The 16,927-nt window shown below is 36.9% G+C and overlaps 3 protein-coding genes across 3 annotated transcripts in view; 2 read left to right on the plus strand and 1 right to left on the minus strand.

Annotated features, from left to right (window-relative positions):
- LOC145461481 (uncharacterized) overlaps positions 1–16,927 on the plus strand; it is a 479,224-nt gene that overhangs the window by 288,262 nt on the left and 174,035 nt on the right.
- On the minus strand, positions 749–1,765 carry LOC145464271 (adenosine receptor A3-like). The gene has a single exon (XM_081448107.1). It carries the CDS (start codon positions 1,763–1,765, stop codon positions 749–751), a length of 1,017 nt encoding a protein of 338 aa, XP_081304233.1.
- LOC145464279 (uncharacterized) lies at positions 13,760–15,463 on the plus strand. Its single transcript, XM_081448120.1, has 4 exons — positions 13,760–13,985; positions 14,490–14,690; positions 14,946–15,038; positions 15,397–15,463. The coding sequence occupies exons 1-4, from the start codon at positions 13,921–13,923 to the stop codon at positions 15,461–15,463; spliced, it is 426 nt and encodes a 141-aa protein (XP_081304246.1). The 5' UTR covers positions 13,760–13,920.

The raw sequence follows: 16,927 nt of genomic DNA on the forward strand, positions 1-16,927 counted from the left end.
ATATTTCTTGTAGTTTAGTTGTGGTTAGAGGCGGTGCACAAACGGAGTTAAGGTTATTCCTCAGAATTGCATTGCGCATCCCTACTACGCACGATTTTTGCGTAATTAGCGTGCGCTCACGAGCGGGTGCACATACACAACATATACATAATGGTGGCTATTGCTAAACCAAACGATTTTTCAGTTTGAATGCAGGGATCACCTTTTTTCTAGACAGTGAATATAGACCAAGTTCTATTGCAGAGTTTTTAAACTATCACTGAAAATGAGAGCATAGCTAGTGTTTGGAAAAGATAATATGTGCTCTCAAGAACGCTGCGTGCTTGGAACATATTGAAACGCCATCAAATTACTCCTTTCAATTGCTGGAGTACATTCATTGATGTTTTTCTCACTTAACTTCCTCCCTTTTTTTCTGCCCTCAAAAAGCGTTAAGTGGATGGTTCAAATGGAACCGTTTCTGAAAGGAGATAATTTAAGGAATTATGGGGTTTATCGAAGGTCTTCCTGCTCCTAAACGAATACCGGGACCCTCCTTTTGTATTTCAAAATTTAAATGCTCTTGAAATAAGCAGCCAACAGGTAACGTTTGAAAGAAAATTTATTGCGAGTTCTATTTCAATGGAATTACCTTAAGAGACAAAATATGCGTGTAAACAAATTTATGTAGAATGCTTCCCTGATCACGGAAAACATGTTTCGCTTTACAATTCAAGATCGTCTAATCTACAACATCAACTCAGAGTTTCTAAACTTTGGTATCCAGAACTTCTTGATTAAATTTCAGCTGTAGGAGACTGTTGTCTGTTCGTAAAGTTCTGAGTTCTGTCCCCGGAATCTTGCTACTTCTTCTATTAATATTTAGCATGTTTGGCGCCGCTGGTTTTCTTAAACAGCACAAAACCAGGGCTTTTCTAAACTCAGGTATTCTTAATGCGTACACAACTGGATTTGCAAACGAATTGGAGTAATTTATAACGTTCACCAGGTCATAAAATTTCCACGGTATTTGGACATCAAAGACATAGATTAAACAGTTGAAAATAACTAAAGGGATCCAGGACAGTAAAGCAAGAATAGACACAAATAGCAAGGTCTTTGTTAAGCGTTTGTTTCGCGAGTCTCTGTTTTGCTGGTGTGGAGCGATATTTCCACGTCGAAACTTTCTCCAAATGCCGATGTTACAGCCACATATGATGAATGTCATAATCAAGACGTATGGCATCCAAGAATACATAGAACGTTTAAATGAAAACAAGAAATTTGTTGCACTGACGAGGGCGGCGATAAGGAGAGTCAGTGCCCACACAGCAAAAATAATAATACGGTATGTTCGCATCGACAGTGTTCGGTGCTTAAATGGCCTGTAAATGGCATAAAATCTCTCGCCCGATATGAAAGCTGCAGAAATTAACGACAACGTTGAGAAAAAGATATCAACGATCGTGTAGAAAATTGACAAAGACATCGGCAAACCACCTTTCCAAAGTTCAAACCTGCTCCCAACAATGTAAATGTAGAAAGGTAGCGACAGGACTCCTAACATCAGGTCAGCAAACGCCATATTGATGACTAGAAACAAACTTCTCTTACGAAAGCTCCTGTTTACTGCAAACAGAACAATGGTGAGCAAGTTTCCTACAGCAATAAATACAAATATCAAAATAAATGCGGTGCACAATGCGATGCCTTCTGCCATGGAAGGAACAATCATTGATGAAGCAGTCGCGTTCTCTGAGCTATTGCTAGCTGCTTCTGTTCTCATCATATTTTGGTTTCACTGAACAATTGAAATGTCGATTAAACTTTGCCGATAATAACGTATCGTTACTTGATGGGAAAAATAAGAGTTCTGTAAACCGCAATATATGAGAAAGAGGAGCGAGTGACAGATCATGACCAAATTTGTAGTTTTTGGACCGCTTTAAGACTAATCATCGTGGACTAATCTTTCACATGACATGTCTCAGTTGACTTTACACTGACGCAACTTGTCAAGACTTTATAGACACCCATGTGCAACTTAGTACGTCTACGAGCGTGTTATGACTGCAATGTTTACCGGCTTCAACACGGACCTAAGGTTGACACTTCGGCCTTTCTGCGAAAAGAAAACGACACAGGGACTTCAAGATAGGTCCTCAATACGTGCATGTTCGCTTGATAGTTATTCCAAATGTTATTGATCGCTTGTTAGAATTGTATTATTTCGCTCGCTAATAATGAACGTAGATTGTAACGCAGCCAGATAAACGTGACAGGAACAAAGAATCAGCAACGGCAGGGTGCTTTTCTGTACATGACTTCAAATTGCGCCCATGAAATAAAAGTCTTACTTATTTCCCCACTTCATCATTTTAACTTTTTTGCGACAAACGTCATTATGAAAAGCCTAAAACGCTTAAGATCGGTTGTTTTGTTTTTTCGTTCCAAAAATAAAACAAAACAAAAGAGTGGTCGTGTTAGTTTGAAAGACGCGAAAGAAAAATATTTTTCAGAAAAGTTTTGCAATGACTGCCATAAATCGTGACTAAGTTGCGTCATCCATCGCGAAGCTTATGTCATATTCCTCAAATTTGACGAGTCAGTGATCAACACAGGAGCATCTGTTGTTTTTTTTTTTTTTCCCTTGCTTTTAAGTAAAGGTTTCAAATGATGGTTGGGATGTTTTGCTTCTTTTTATTTCCTTAAAATAGTGAATGAGTAAGCTTGTTATTCATATACTCCATAGTGGTTTTACCGAAAAGTTTGTAAAGAACTGACGGTTATCTCAAACGTGTGTAAATAGTTCCCTTCAATAAAACTGTATAATTAATTTCCCAAAACATTAAACAGGAAGCTGATTGTAAAAAAGAATTCGCAGCATCGACCGATCGATCGATAGAGGTTAATTTTAACTTAACTAATTGTAAGGTAATTTAATCGGAACAAAAGTGTGGGTTTTGTAGGGAAAGTGAAAATTAACAGCGCTAAAATATTAAAAAAAGATTACAAAATAAAACTAATTACAACTTTGAGAACGTTTGTTATGTGAAAGCAAGGTGTAAGTACTGTGTTCTGGGATGCCTTGAATTTTCAAACGTGTCGAGGAAACAGCTAATACCCAAAGCCGAAGGAGTTAACAATGTTTGACGGCATCAATTGACATGTAGTCACCTTTTTCCTTAATATACGCCAATCATTAAAGATAAACTTAGAAATGACGGACGAATTCCTCTTAAGAAAAGCTTATATTGTGGCTTATATCTTGTATTTGTACTTTTGAAGCCACAGTTATTAACAGGTCACTGAGCCTGCCTGGCTAAACGTGCTAATATATTTTGTGGAAGTCGTCCGTATCTTTGACATTTTTATCGCCTTGTTATTTTGTGCTCACTGCAAATAACAATCTGCTAAGCGGAATTTTTGACCCAAGGCGATTGAAAGAAAAACCGAATTAAGGCGGCAACACGAATGGACATTTCACGTTGTAAAATTTACTAATCATCCTTGTGATAACCAGGAAATTTAGTGAAAAGCTAATTTTAGGTGACAGCAGCTTTGTAAACTGTTTTTGTTATTCTGAATTTGGGTTGCTTACGCTAGTGGCCATAAAATTATAAAATTAGTTATTTCAAAGATTAAACAGGCAGCTTATAATTAAAAAGATCGCGAAGCATCGATGGATCGATCGAGGAAATTTATGCTGAGGAAACTTGGAGAATCAAGAAAAGTCTGCTCTACTAGTTACAAAAGAGAAAGCGAACGATCCTTTATTAAAACAATAGCTTGTGCAGCTTGAAGCTCTGTTGATCACTAATTCCAATTCAGATCTATATGTACAATGCAAAATTATAATGAGGTTACTGCAACCATATTGGAGATCCATTGGAAAGTTTACACGAGAATTCTAAACAAAATTTAAAACGCTAAAATGTTAAAAATTTAAAAAATTATCCATAAAAATAGTTTGAGAAGGTTAATTTTGACAGAAAGCAAGGTATAAGTGCTGCATCGTGACGAGGAAACAGCTCATGCGCGAAACCATGGCCGTTTACGTAACAACGTCTGACGGCACCAAGTGGCATATTGTCAACTTTTTCCTTGATGTACGCGAGTTATTAAAGGTTAACCAATCAAAAGTCCGCAGCTATTATGTAGTGTTCTTGCTAGACTGAATTTAAATTTCTTCAAATGCCTAGAAACTATTTGCTTTTAAAACTGACTATGAAATAAATTTTTGCAAAAAAAATGCAATGGAAGTCCTCAATCAAAATAGCACTCATTCCTGAGTACTAAATTATCCTGACTTTCATATCCTTTTGCAAGAATTTAAAATTCACAATGAGCTTGGTCGAAAACAGAATAATCAACAAATTAGTGCTCGGCTACCGTAAAAAACGCTAGTATATTTGTTTAAATTTACGTGGAAATATCACAGAACTGTATTTTGAGACAGGTTCTTACTTAAATTCTGGGGATATTGTGAATTTTCATCTGCATTTTCGTGATTGTTAAATGTCTCATTTCATTTTAGTTTATCAGTCAATTATTCTTTGAGTTAAAAGGGAAGGAAGAATAGCCCAATCAACAGTTGGGTGAGACATTGATAATTTAATAGATGTAGTTGCTCGGTTTGCATGGATTTTGACTTTTTATTGTTTATAGAGTTCTTCAGCAATCCATTGACATTAGGGGTACGTCATCAATATATAAATGAATATGAATATTGCATCAATATTGCATCAATATTTACTTTTTATGGCTCATGGAGTTCTTCAGCAATCCACTGACAGTAGGAGTCCTCGACATTTTTCTTTTTCAAAAATATATGTATAAAGTGATTTACATGTGCAGAGCGATTTAAAAGCGAAAACAGCAGATATATCCACCAGACCTACTGTAGCTTTTTAATTTTGCTGCGTTCGTGAATTGCCATCTGTCACAAACTAATCATCGATATTTAGTCTCTGGCGGCGCACGTAATTAAAAATTTTAATTTAAAAAGGAAATGTTTGCCGTTTTAACTTTACAAAAGAATAAGGAACAGGATCATATTTACTCAATGCCTTGTTTGATCTTGAATTTGAAAAAGTATTTACCTTTAAGGAACTATACCTTACAGCTTAATTCTCTATTAACTGGAGTTTATAAGTCAAGGTTATAAGTCTTTCCGACTGGGAAAGTAAACTTAGAGATTTGAAGTTGGTTTTAGCATGCCACTTGGAGTTAGATTGGCAATTGAGTGCACATTGTTAGCGGCCCAGTGTTAATGAAGTGATAAAGATGCGGCATCTGTTTTCGTTGTCCATTTTATGGCCCACAAATTTGAATAATGACCATCAAATAACCATTGGCGCTCTTTTTGTCTTAAATTTCAGTTTCGGTAAAACAAATGGACTTGGAATGAAACTTCAATGTTACACAGTGTGCTGAACTTGTTCTTGAACTAGTAATTGTCCTTTTAGCGACCTAGGAACACTCTCTTAGCCTCACTAGCCAAGCGAAAAAAAAAAAAAAAAAACCAAAATATATAGAATACATTTAGGTCGTGTTCTATTGGAATCAACCGTTTCTGCCTGTTGGGTCTTTTCGTGTTCTATCGGGGGAAGACTGTTTTCTGTTGCTTTGCTTGATCAAGGCTTTTTTAACCGGCCTCAAACCTGCGGGAGACAGTTTAAAAAGCATGATTGTAGCTCGCGTGAGGACTATTGCAAGAAGTTACCGCGTTTCAACCGCAAATGGTTAGAAAAGTACATTATTTTCAATCGAAGGACAAAACTTAGAAAGATGCATGAGATTTTGTAAAAAGTGAAATGGTTTTGGAAGCGGGATGACCAGCACAGTTTAAAAGTCCGCACGTGACGAGTGTGGACAAAAACATTAAGTTCTCTTTTCACTTAATTTCTTCTGGGAGTTTCATGCTTCAACGGTCATAAATTAGTCACCAAACTTCAACTCAGACCTCTACAAATGTATATTTAAAGAAAACTCATTACACTTCTTCAAGGAATACGGTTCCTATTACAGATGTAGAAACGGACACACATCTTTTGATAGTTCGTGCTTATTTATCATAATGTATCCACAGGTGCTGCTAATTCTCTTTCTTAACTGTATATTTTGATCAACTACAAAATTATGTTCACCTAGTATCAAGGCGAATTTAAAAATCGTTGGCCAAGCCCAAAACTTTTCCAAGGGATCCTTGTTAATTTTGAGGTTTATTTTAATTCGCAGCTATTATCGTAACAAGATATTGCATGAAGATAATTTATTACCTCTTGTTTTTTGTGCTGTGTTTATAGGGAGTACATTAATGCTGTACTAATAAATTTGAGATCCAGAGTTTCACTTATTGAACCTGTTGTTGAGTTCACTGACGAAACAAAATATTTTTAAGATTGCATAGATTACCGTAGAATCTAATATTAGCATGATTTATTAACAATGTTCAAAACAATGTTTTGTTATGAAATATTTGAAAGTAAAACCTGCAGTATCAACCTAGACGTTCTATTGTCTCGTTTCACTACAATTTGGTATCCATCACTTCCTGTTCAAACGCCAGGCGTAGTTGACCGGGCTCTATTCTTATTTTCCTGTGTCTTTTAGTTGCTGTAATGATCGGCGCCGCTGACCTTTTTAGAGCAGCACAAAACCAGGGCTTCTGTGAACTCAGGAATCCTTAACGCGTACAAAACTGGATTCACAAAGGAGCTCGATATATTTAAAACTACCACCAGGTAATACCAAAGGCTAGGTATCTGGACATGATAGACTAAATTTAGATTGATCGAAATGATTCAAGGGAGCCACGAGAGCAAAGAAAGAGTAGATACAAACATCAAAGTCTTTGTTAAGCGTTTGCTTTGCGAGGCTCTGCGTGGTTGCTGTATTGCGACCCCTCCGTGTTGAAACTTTCTCCAAATACCGATGTTACAACCACATATGATGAATATAACAATCAGTGCGTATACCATCCAAGGATATATAGCGTGTTTGCTTGAAATAAAGAGCTTCAATGCAGGGAAGATGGCGCCAAAAACCAGAGAAACTACCCAGATCAAACAAATAACAATGCTGTATGCTCGTAATGATAGTCTTCGATACTTGTGTGGCGAATAAGTGGCGTAAAATCTCTCGCAAGATATGAAAGCTGCTGAAGTTAAGGAGGCCTGCGAGAAAAAGGTATAAACGATTCGGCGCAAAGCTGTAAAATACATCGGCAATCCGGCAGACCAAAACCGATATTCAAACCCGACAACGTAAACGAACATGGGTGGAACCAAAGTTCCTAGCATCAGGTCAGCAAACGCCATATTGATGACTAGGAACAAACTTCTCTTACGAAGGCTCTTGTCTACTGCCAACAGAACAATGGTGAGCAAGTTTCCTACAACAATAAATACAAATGTCAAAACAAATGCGGCGCACAGTGCGATGCCTTCTGCCTTGGAAGGAACAATTATTGATAAACCAGTGGCGTTCTCTGAGCTATTCGTAGCTGCTTCTGTTCTCATCATATTTTAGTTTCACTGAACGATTGAAACGACGATTAAACTTTGCCGATAATAACGTATCGTTACTTGATGGGAAAAATAGGAGTTCTGTAAACCGCAATGTATGAGAAAGAGTAGCGAGTGACAGATCATGACCAAATTTGTAGTTTTTTGACCGTTTCAAGACCAATCATCGTGGATTAATCTTTCACATGACATGTCTCAGTTGACTTAAAACTGACGCAACTTGTCAAGACTTTATAGACATCCATGTGCAACTTAATACGTCTGCGAGCGTGTTATGACTGCAATGTTTACCGGCTTCAACACGGACATGAGGTTGACACTGCGGTCTTTCTGCAAATAGAAAACTACACAGGGACTTCAAGATAGGTCCTCAATTCGTGCGTGTTGGGCTTGATAGTTATTCCAAATATTATTGATCGCTTGTTGGAATTGTATTATTTGGGTCGCTAATAATGAGCGTAGATTGTAACGCAGCCAGATAAACGTGACAGGAACAAAGAATCAGCAGCGGCAGGGTTCTTTTCTGTACATGACTTCAAATTGCGCCCATGAAATAAAAGCTTTACTTATTTCCCCACTTCATCATTTTAACTTTTTTGCGACAAATGTCATTATGAAAAGCTTAAGAGGCCCTGCGCCTAAGAAACGACCGATGATTTGCGGCTACAAAGTAAAATTGGCCGATTTTTATCTCCCAAGTAGAGGTTACCGAATACTATTTAAAAATGAATTTCTTTTGTTTCAGTTTCGCTTTAAACCAAAAATATCGAGCCGCAAAGTTTTTCCGTCTGATAGCAGCAAAATCAGGCCGAAAATAAGGCCCCGCAAAATACTGGTCAGAAATTACTATCGCAACGTAAAATAATGAGAAAACTATACAGTGTTGAAGAAAAGGCCTTTTAATGCAATATCATTCGATAAACATCAAAAAACTGCCGAAGCGATTAAAAAATAAAGTTTCAAATGTTGCATACTAAATTAGATGGAGCGTTGGAGCTGATTTTAAAATAATTATTTCTCAAAAGTCCAACGCTGTTGAAAGCAATCACAGTGATGAATTAGACATTGGAGGGATACACATCACGTCTCTGGAAAAACATTTTTCGGCCAAAGTATATTGACCTTGTACAAAGCGTTCAAAAGTTACCGTGTTTACCGTTATCCTGCTACTTCGGCGAAACACTTCTCTTTTGTCAATACGGCCGTGGATAGCGTGTTAAACACCACTTTGAACCTTGCTAGGCATTCAAAGACCATCCTGAGTAGAAGGACGTAGAATTGAAAGAGACAGGAAGATGAAAAATAAGCAGAAAAAGAAAATAACTCGAAATTACCATCTGCTAACGAAAGTTGAATCTGGAAAATGTCGTCGCGTGACAGCGGCCGTTGACGTCATTTGTACAAATAGCGGCGGAATCCAAACGAATGCACAAATAGGGAAATAATTTTTCTCCGGCCAGAAAACGTTTAGTGGAACAATGTTATGTTATTTTTCACAAATGATGGTCACTCAAAAGGAAAAACTTCCCCAACCGCCACACCGTTTTGGCCGCAGCGTGATCTGAGTTATGGGGTCACGACTAGATCCCTAGCCGCTGACCGCCGAAAGGACATTGCAGACTCGTTTTCCCACGCTCTTGTGACTTGACGTGAAAATTTAAAATTTACTAATCATCGTTGTAATAACTAGTAAATTTAGTGAAAAGCTAATAATAATAATCCCTTTATTTAAGTGTCGATGTATTTAGCATTAATGTGCTAATTGGGGACACTGTAAATAAATAAACAAATATTTCAAATATAACATAAACTATTAAGAATCCCAACTGGTGGGAGGCTGACAAGTTGGCTATTTACACAACGCGGTCGAGGGGCTGAACTCGGGGCTACCGAGAACAAATCCAGATAGCGGTAGGGCGGAGGATTTGAACCAGGGACCTCCAGATTTCAAATCCAGCGCCCTAAACCACTCGGCCACGTTGCCTCCAATTTTAGGTGACATCAGCTTTTTAAACTGTTTTTGTTACGCGGAATTTGGGTTGCTTACGCTAGTGGCCATAAAATTATAGAATTAGTTTTTTCAAAGATTAACACGCAGCTTATAATTAAAAAGATCGCGAGGCATCGATGGATCGATCGAGGAAATTTATGCTGAGGAAACTTGGAGTAGGAATAAAAGTCTGCTCTTCTAGTTACAAAAGAGAAAGCGAAACGATCCTTTATTAAAACAATAGCTTGAGCAGCTTGAAGCTTTCTTGAACACTAATTCCAATTCAGGTCTATATGGACAATGCAAAATTATAATGAGGATACTGCAACCATATTAGAGATCCATTAGAAAGTTTACACGAGAATTCTAAACAAAATTTAAAAGGCTGAAATGTTCAAAATTTAAAAAAATTATCCATAAAAAAATAGTTTGAGAAGGTTAATTTTGACAGAAAGCAAGGTGTAAGTGTTGTCTCGTGGCGAGGAAACAGCTCATGCGCAAAACCGTGGGCGCTTACGTAACAACGTCTGACGGCACCAAGTGGCATATCGTCAACTTTTTCCTTGATGCACGCGAATTATTAACGGTTAACCAATCAAAAGTCCGCAGCTTTTATGCACTGCACTTACTAGACTAAATTTGAATTTCTACAAATAGTTAGAAACTATTTCCTTTTAAAACTCACTATGAAATAAATTTTTGTAAAAAAATACAATGGAAGTCCTCAATCAAGATAGCACTCATTCCTGAGTACTAAATTATCCTGACTTTCACATTCTTTTGCAAGAATTTAAAATTCACAATGAGCCTGGTCCGAAACAGAATAATCAACAAATTAGTGCTCGGCTACCGTGAAAAACGATTGTATATTTCTTTAAATTTACATGGAAATATCACAGAACTGTATTTTGAGACAGGTTCGTACTTAAATTCTGGGGATATTGTGAATTTTCATCTGCGTTTTCGAGTATTTTGCTGTTACGTGATTGTTAAATGTCTGATTTTATTTCAGTTTATTAGCCAATTCTTTGGGTTAAAAAGGAAGGAAGAATAACCTAATCAACAACTGGGTAATTCATTGATAATTTAATAGATGTAGTTGCTTGGTTTGCATGGATGTTGACTTTTTATTGCTTATAGAGTTCTTCAGCAATCCATTGACATTAGGGGTAAGTCATAAATATGAAAGAATATGAATATTGCATCAATGTTGCATAAATAAGTACTTTTGATAGTTCGTGGAGTTCTTCAGCAATCCACTGACATTAGGAGTCTTCGACATTTTTCTTTTTTCCAAAATACATGTATAAAGTGATTTACATGTGCAGAGCGATTTATAAGCGAAAACAGCAGATATATTCACCAGACCTACTGTAGCTAGCTTTTTAATTTTGCTGCGTTCGTGAATTGCCATCTGTCACAAGCTAATCATCGACATTTAGTCTCTGGCGGGGCCCGTAATTAAACATTTTAATTTAAAAAGGAAATGTTTGCCGTTCTAACTTTACAAAAGAACAACGAACAGAATCATATTAACTAATGTCTTGTTTGATCTTGAATTTCCAAGAAGTATTTACCATTGAGGAACCATACCTTACAGCTTAATTCTCTTTTAACTCGAGTTTATAAGACACGGTTATAAGCCTTTCCGACGGGGAAAGTAAACTTAGAGATTTGGAGTTGGTTTTGCCATGCCACTTGGAGTTAGATTGGCAATTGAGTGCACATTGTTAGCGGCCCAGTGTTAATGAAGTGATAAAGATGCGACATCTGTTTTCTTTGTCCATTTTATGGCCCACAAATTTGAATAATGACCATCAAATAACCATTGGCGCTCTTTTTGTCTTAAATTTCAGTTTCGGTAAGACAAATGCACTTGGAATGAAAATTCAATGTTACACAGTGTGCTGAACTTGTTCTTGAACTAGTAATTGTCCTTTTAGCGACTTAGGAACACTCTCTTAGCCTCACTAGCCAAGCGAAAAAAAAAAAAAAAACCAAAAACTCAAACAAAATATATAGAATACATTTAGGTCGTGTTCTATTGGGATCAACCGTTTCTGGCTGTTGGGTCTTTTCGTGTTCTATTGGGGGAAAACCGTTTCCTATTGCTTTGCTTGATCAAGGCTTTTTGAACCGGCCTCAAACCAGGTTGAAACAGTTCAAAAAGCATTTTCGTGATTATGTCGCGTGATTGTAGCTCGCGTGAGGACTATTCCCAGGAGTTACCGCGTTTCAACCGTAAATGGTTAGAAAAGTGATCTATTGAGAAACGTCAACCGTATCAACCCAAATCGTTTGCAGTTGAAACGGTTGATCCCAATAAAACAAGACCTTATAGAAGGTAATGTGGCATGCTAATAAAATCTGAGTTATGTGGGGAAACTGATCCTCTCAACCCTATATTAGTTATAAAGGGACAAATAAATAATCTTTCAAGTTGCTAGGAGCTGATTGAACAGTGCATTATTTTCACTCGAAGGAAAAAACATACTGAGAAAGCTGGATGAGGTTTTGTAAAAAGTGAAATGGTTTTAGAAGCGGGATGATCAGTACAGTCTAGAAGTCTGCACATGACGAGTGTGGACAAAAATATTTAAAAGTTCTCTTTTCACTTAATTTCTTCTGGGAGTTACATGCTTCAACGGTCATAAATTAGTCACCAAACTTCAACTCAGACCTCTACAAATTTATATTTAAAGAAAACTCAGTACACGTCTTCAAGGAATACGGTTCCTATTACAGATGTAGAAACGGACACACATCTTTTGATAGTTCGTCCTTATTTATCACAATATTCATAGCTGCTGCTAATTCTCTTTCTTAACTGTATATTTTGATCAACTACAAAGTTATGTTCACCTAGTATTAAGGCGAATTAAAAAATCGTTGGCCAAGCCCAAAAATTTTCCAAGGGATCCTTGTTAATTTTGAGGTTTATCTTAATTCCCAGCTATTATCGTAACAAGATATTGCATGAAGATAATTATTACTTCTTGTATTTTGTGCTGTGTTTATAGGGAGTACATTAATGCTGTACTAATAAAGTTGAGAAGTTTTTGTTGAGTTCACTGACGAAACAAAATATTTTTAAGATCGCATACCGTAGAATTAAATATTAGCATGAATGATTAACAATGTTCAAAACAATGTTTTGTTATGAAATATTAGAGAGTAAAACCTGCAGTATCAACCTAGAAGTTCTATTGTCTCGTTTCACTACAGTTTGGTATCCATCACTTCCTGTTCAAACGCCAGTTGTAGTTGACCGGGCTCTATTCTTATTTTCCTGTGTCTTTTAGTTGCTGTGATGAACGGCGACGCTGACCTTTTAGAGCAGCACAAAACCAGGGCTTCTGTGAACTCAGGAATCCTTAACGCGTACGAAACTGGATTTACAAAGGAGCTCGATATATTTAAAACTACCACCAGGTAATACCAAAGGCTAGGTATCTGGATATGATAGACTAAATTTAGATTGATCGAAATGATTAAAGGGAGCCACGACAGCAAAGCAAGAGTAGATACAAACATCAAGGTCTTTGTTAAAGGAGCTGGGTCACGGCCGCGCATGCGTGTCCGGTCACGAAACAGTTTGAAAGTTTTAGCCTCAAACTTTCAATATCGTCGAGGAGGACGCTTTCATAGCTTTATCCGAAAATATCTTTGCGATCCTAGAGTGATTTATATTTCTGATAGTTGTAATAGCTCAATTGATTGCTTTGGAGTATGTAGATGTAGATTTTGGTTGGTGTTTGAGGTTTAGAGAGTGAATTTTCGTGGATGTTTTAATGTCTTCCCGAGGCGGTCGGCGAACTGGAAGTGGCCGAAAGAAGATTCACGCTTCATTTTCTGAGGTTGTAAAGTTTTGGCAACGAGGTCATAGAAGGATTTGGTTAGACTGCCAAATTTATTCTTCGTGGGTATCTGCGAAGATTTATTGCGGATATCGAAGCGATTCAGCGTTTGCTGCCCACCTTCTTTCCTTGGAACGACGAAGAAGGCAAGCATCTTTCGTTTATTTTTCACGAGCACTTTGTGCCTTTGCTTGTGCCGTTTCTCTGGTTATTTCCGTGTTCTAATTCTTTTTATTCTCAAATAAGGGAAATTTACACAGCAGAGGAAATTTCAAGACGAGAGAAGAAACGAGACGATGGCCCTTCCGCAAAACGACGGCGCCATGTTGAAGGTGATACATTATGTAAACAAGTTTTCACTCGCAACTTTGACCTTTTTTAGATGAGGAATAAGTAGAGTAGGTGAAGTCGTTACATTTAATTCATTTGGTCAGTTTTATTTTTACATATTTCCTTTATAGTCTGTTTATTTTTTTTTCCTTATATATTTATTTATTTGTTTATTTATGTATCTATTCATTCATTTACATGTCACACAGCTGTACCTCTTGTAACCTCCACTCCAATGAATGGGAAAGATATCCAGGTGCAGTTGCCAGATTTATCATTGGGAGGCGGTTATCATGACAGGTTAGTTTGTTATTTATGTTGTTGCAAAAGAGCTTGCTATTCAGAAATATATTGGATCTGTACAATCCAGCTGTATGTACTTTAACTGGGTTTAGTATATATCTACTAGCATTCTATCACGAATGCCGTTCGCTGATTGGCTATGTTGTTGTAAGGGTGGATCTGTCATCCATGCCTGCTTTTATCAGAAAGGTCCAGTCAAGTAACTGATGTCTTTTCAATCATGCTGCCCTCCACATGTTACCTTTATTATCCAGATATACAAAATTCCCTTTCTGCTTGGCGACTTTGTCAGTGATGCTCAAAATGTAATGTCCTGTGACTTGCATAGTTGTTTTATATATCACCTACTGTTTTGTTTGTCTCAATGAAACATCGAGTCTGACCAACTACACATGTATGTGGTTGAGCCAATAATATATATCTATATATAATGATACAGGTATGCATGTATGAAGTGAACGTATTACGAAATATGTTTTGTGTTCAACTTCTTTGTTGCAGTGAGGATGGTGATGTCGATATTACAGGTATATCGGCTGATTTTGATTCAACAGGCGCCTCTTCTTTTTGTGTCAATGATGTCATATGTGAGGTCAAGAATGACTCGGTCATTATGAAAGGAGATGCTGACAAGTATCGTAATTCAGATGAGCCTGACAGTGAATCAAGTTGTTCAAGTGATTCAGATGAAATGACTTGGAGGTAAATGATTGTTTGTACTTGGCAACAGTTAGATACATGTACATCTGGTCAGCTTTCTTTGACAATCAACACTATGGGAAAATTATTTTCAAAGTTGCTGATTGCCAATGATCACTATTGCTATAAAAGGCAGTGTGCAATATAGACCACAATAATTTAATTAGAGGTGGTTTTATCATGAAATGTAGCATGATAATAATTACGCATATGTGTAATAATTGAGAGCATTGTTTTAATAGTTACTTTATATTGCAGAGGAGCACTTCCTCTTCAAGAGGCTCTAATTGAGCTCAATGAAGATCCTCCAGAGGACAGTGGAAGTGATAGTTCAGATATCGAGGACTTGGGGTAATATATGCACTAGCAAATTATTTATCGAAATAATTTTTTTTCTCCAACCAAAACAGAAGTTTTCTAACTAGAAAATTGCACTTGAATCAGAAATCAATCATTTTTATTGATTATATGCAAATGTTATACTTCTCTTCAGTAACAACACACAACAATAGTTCTTTGTAAGCCTTGTAAATTATTAATTTGCTATTATAGTGTATTTTTGGCTTTATGATTCTGCCATATCTTTTTGTAGACTTAATCACATAAATAATTTCATGTACATAATATCTATATTATTGTTAATGGATTTGTGTGGTATCATATGTCTTGATAATAAAATGATCCTTTAACATTTCTTTTAAATCTATAGGCTTGTAATGCAGGAGAGAGAAGATGGAACCAGTGGTGGTTGCTGTGCTGCGACCCCTCCGTGTTGAAACTTTCTCCAAATACCGATGTTACAACCACATATGATGAATATAACAATCAGTGCGTATACCATCCAAGGATATATAGCGTGTTTGCTTAAAATAAAGAGCTTCAATGCAGTGAAGATGGCGTCAAAAACCAGAGAAACTACCCAGACCAAAAAAATAACAATGCGGTATGCTCGTAATGACAATCTTCGATACTTGTGTGGCGAATAAGTGGCGTAAAATCTCTCGCAAGATATGAAAGCTGCTGAAGTTAAGGAGGGCTGCGAGAAAAAGGTATCAACGATTCAGTAAAAAGCTTTAAAGTATAGGTAATCCGGCAGACCAAAAGTGATATTCAAATCCGACAACGTAAACGAACATAGGTGGAACCAAAGTTCCTAGCATCAGGTCAGCAAACGCCATATTGATGACTAGAAACAAACTTCTCTTTCGAAGGTTCTTGCCCACTGCAAACAGAACAATGATGAGCAAGTTTCCTACGACAATAAATACAAATGCTAAAATAAATGCGGCGCACAATGCGATGCCTTCGATCTGCCATGGAAGGAACAATTATTGATGAACCAGTGGCGTTCTTTGAGCTATTCGTAGCTGCTTCTGTTCTCATCATATTTTAGTTTCACTGAGCGATTGAAACGTCGATTAAACTTTGCCGATAATAACGTATCGTTGCTTGATGGGAAAAATAGGAGTTCTGTAAACTGCAATAGCTAAGAAAGAGTAGCGAGTGACAGATCATGACCAAATTTGTAGTTTTTTGACTGTTTTAAGAGTGCCTGCCTGTAAAAATCAGACAAAATCTTAATTTCGCGGCAAGGGTCGAAAATTCGATTTCGCTCATATTCTTATGGTAGATAGGCTAGGACATGACAAAAACCACTGGATAGTTTTTTTTTGGCAAAATATCCTTTTATTTCAATGAAATATGCAAATTACCAACTTCCGTTAAAATCGTCATTTGACGCACCGTTTTATTAAGGAAGTTCGAGAGCCTCGCACGCAAAACCACATCATTCTTCCGTCTTTAAAACACGCAAATATTTTTGTGCAATGTTTAAATGTGTACTGGGTTGGTTTTAGGGAATGTTGCGTTGTCTTTTTGGGTGCAAAATAATTAAATTTCGAAGACATGTATTTCATTCACTTAAAAGTACTTCGTGAATATAATTGATTTTCACCATGTGCGAAATTAAACCTTCAAATGGATCAAGCCTCTGGTGGTTGAATCGCAGAAGGATGATCTACAGATTCCTGTAAAAATTTCTTTGGGCAAATGATTGTGAGCCACGCGAGAGCTTTTCAAAGTACGTTAAAAATGCAAATATTTGACCATCCGTCGTCAAATTTCAATTTACGGGTTAGACGTATATTTTAGCATGCGCCACATGACTTGACCTATAATAAGTTGAAATAGACACAGAGCTGATAATTTCGAAATGTTCTAACCTTATTTGTTGCAAAAGG

Source organism: Orbicella franksi, chromosome 1 (genome assembly GCF_964199315.1).
Source record: "Orbicella franksi chromosome 1, jaOrbFran1.1, whole genome shotgun sequence".
NCBI lineage: Eukaryota > Metazoa > Cnidaria > Anthozoa > Scleractinia > Merulinidae > Orbicella > Orbicella franksi.

Excerpts from the sequence above, each read along its gene's own strand:
- LOC145464271 (XM_081448107.1), bottom strand. The coding sequence starts at position 1,765 with ATGAGAACAGAAGCAGCTAGCAATAGCTCAGAGAACGCGACTGCTTCA.
- LOC145464279 (XM_081448120.1), top strand. The coding sequence starts at position 13,921 with ATGAATGGGAAAGATATCCAGGTGCAGTTGCCAGATTTATCATTGGGA. Across the intron at positions 14,691-14,945 it reads TCAGATGAAATGACTTGGAG|AGGAGCACTTCCTCTTCAAG; the intron begins GTAAATGATTGT and ends TTTATATTGCAG. Across the intron at positions 15,039-15,396 it reads TCAGATATCGAGGACTTGGG|GCTTGTAATGCAGGAGAGAG; the intron begins GTAATATATGCA and ends TTAAATCTATAG.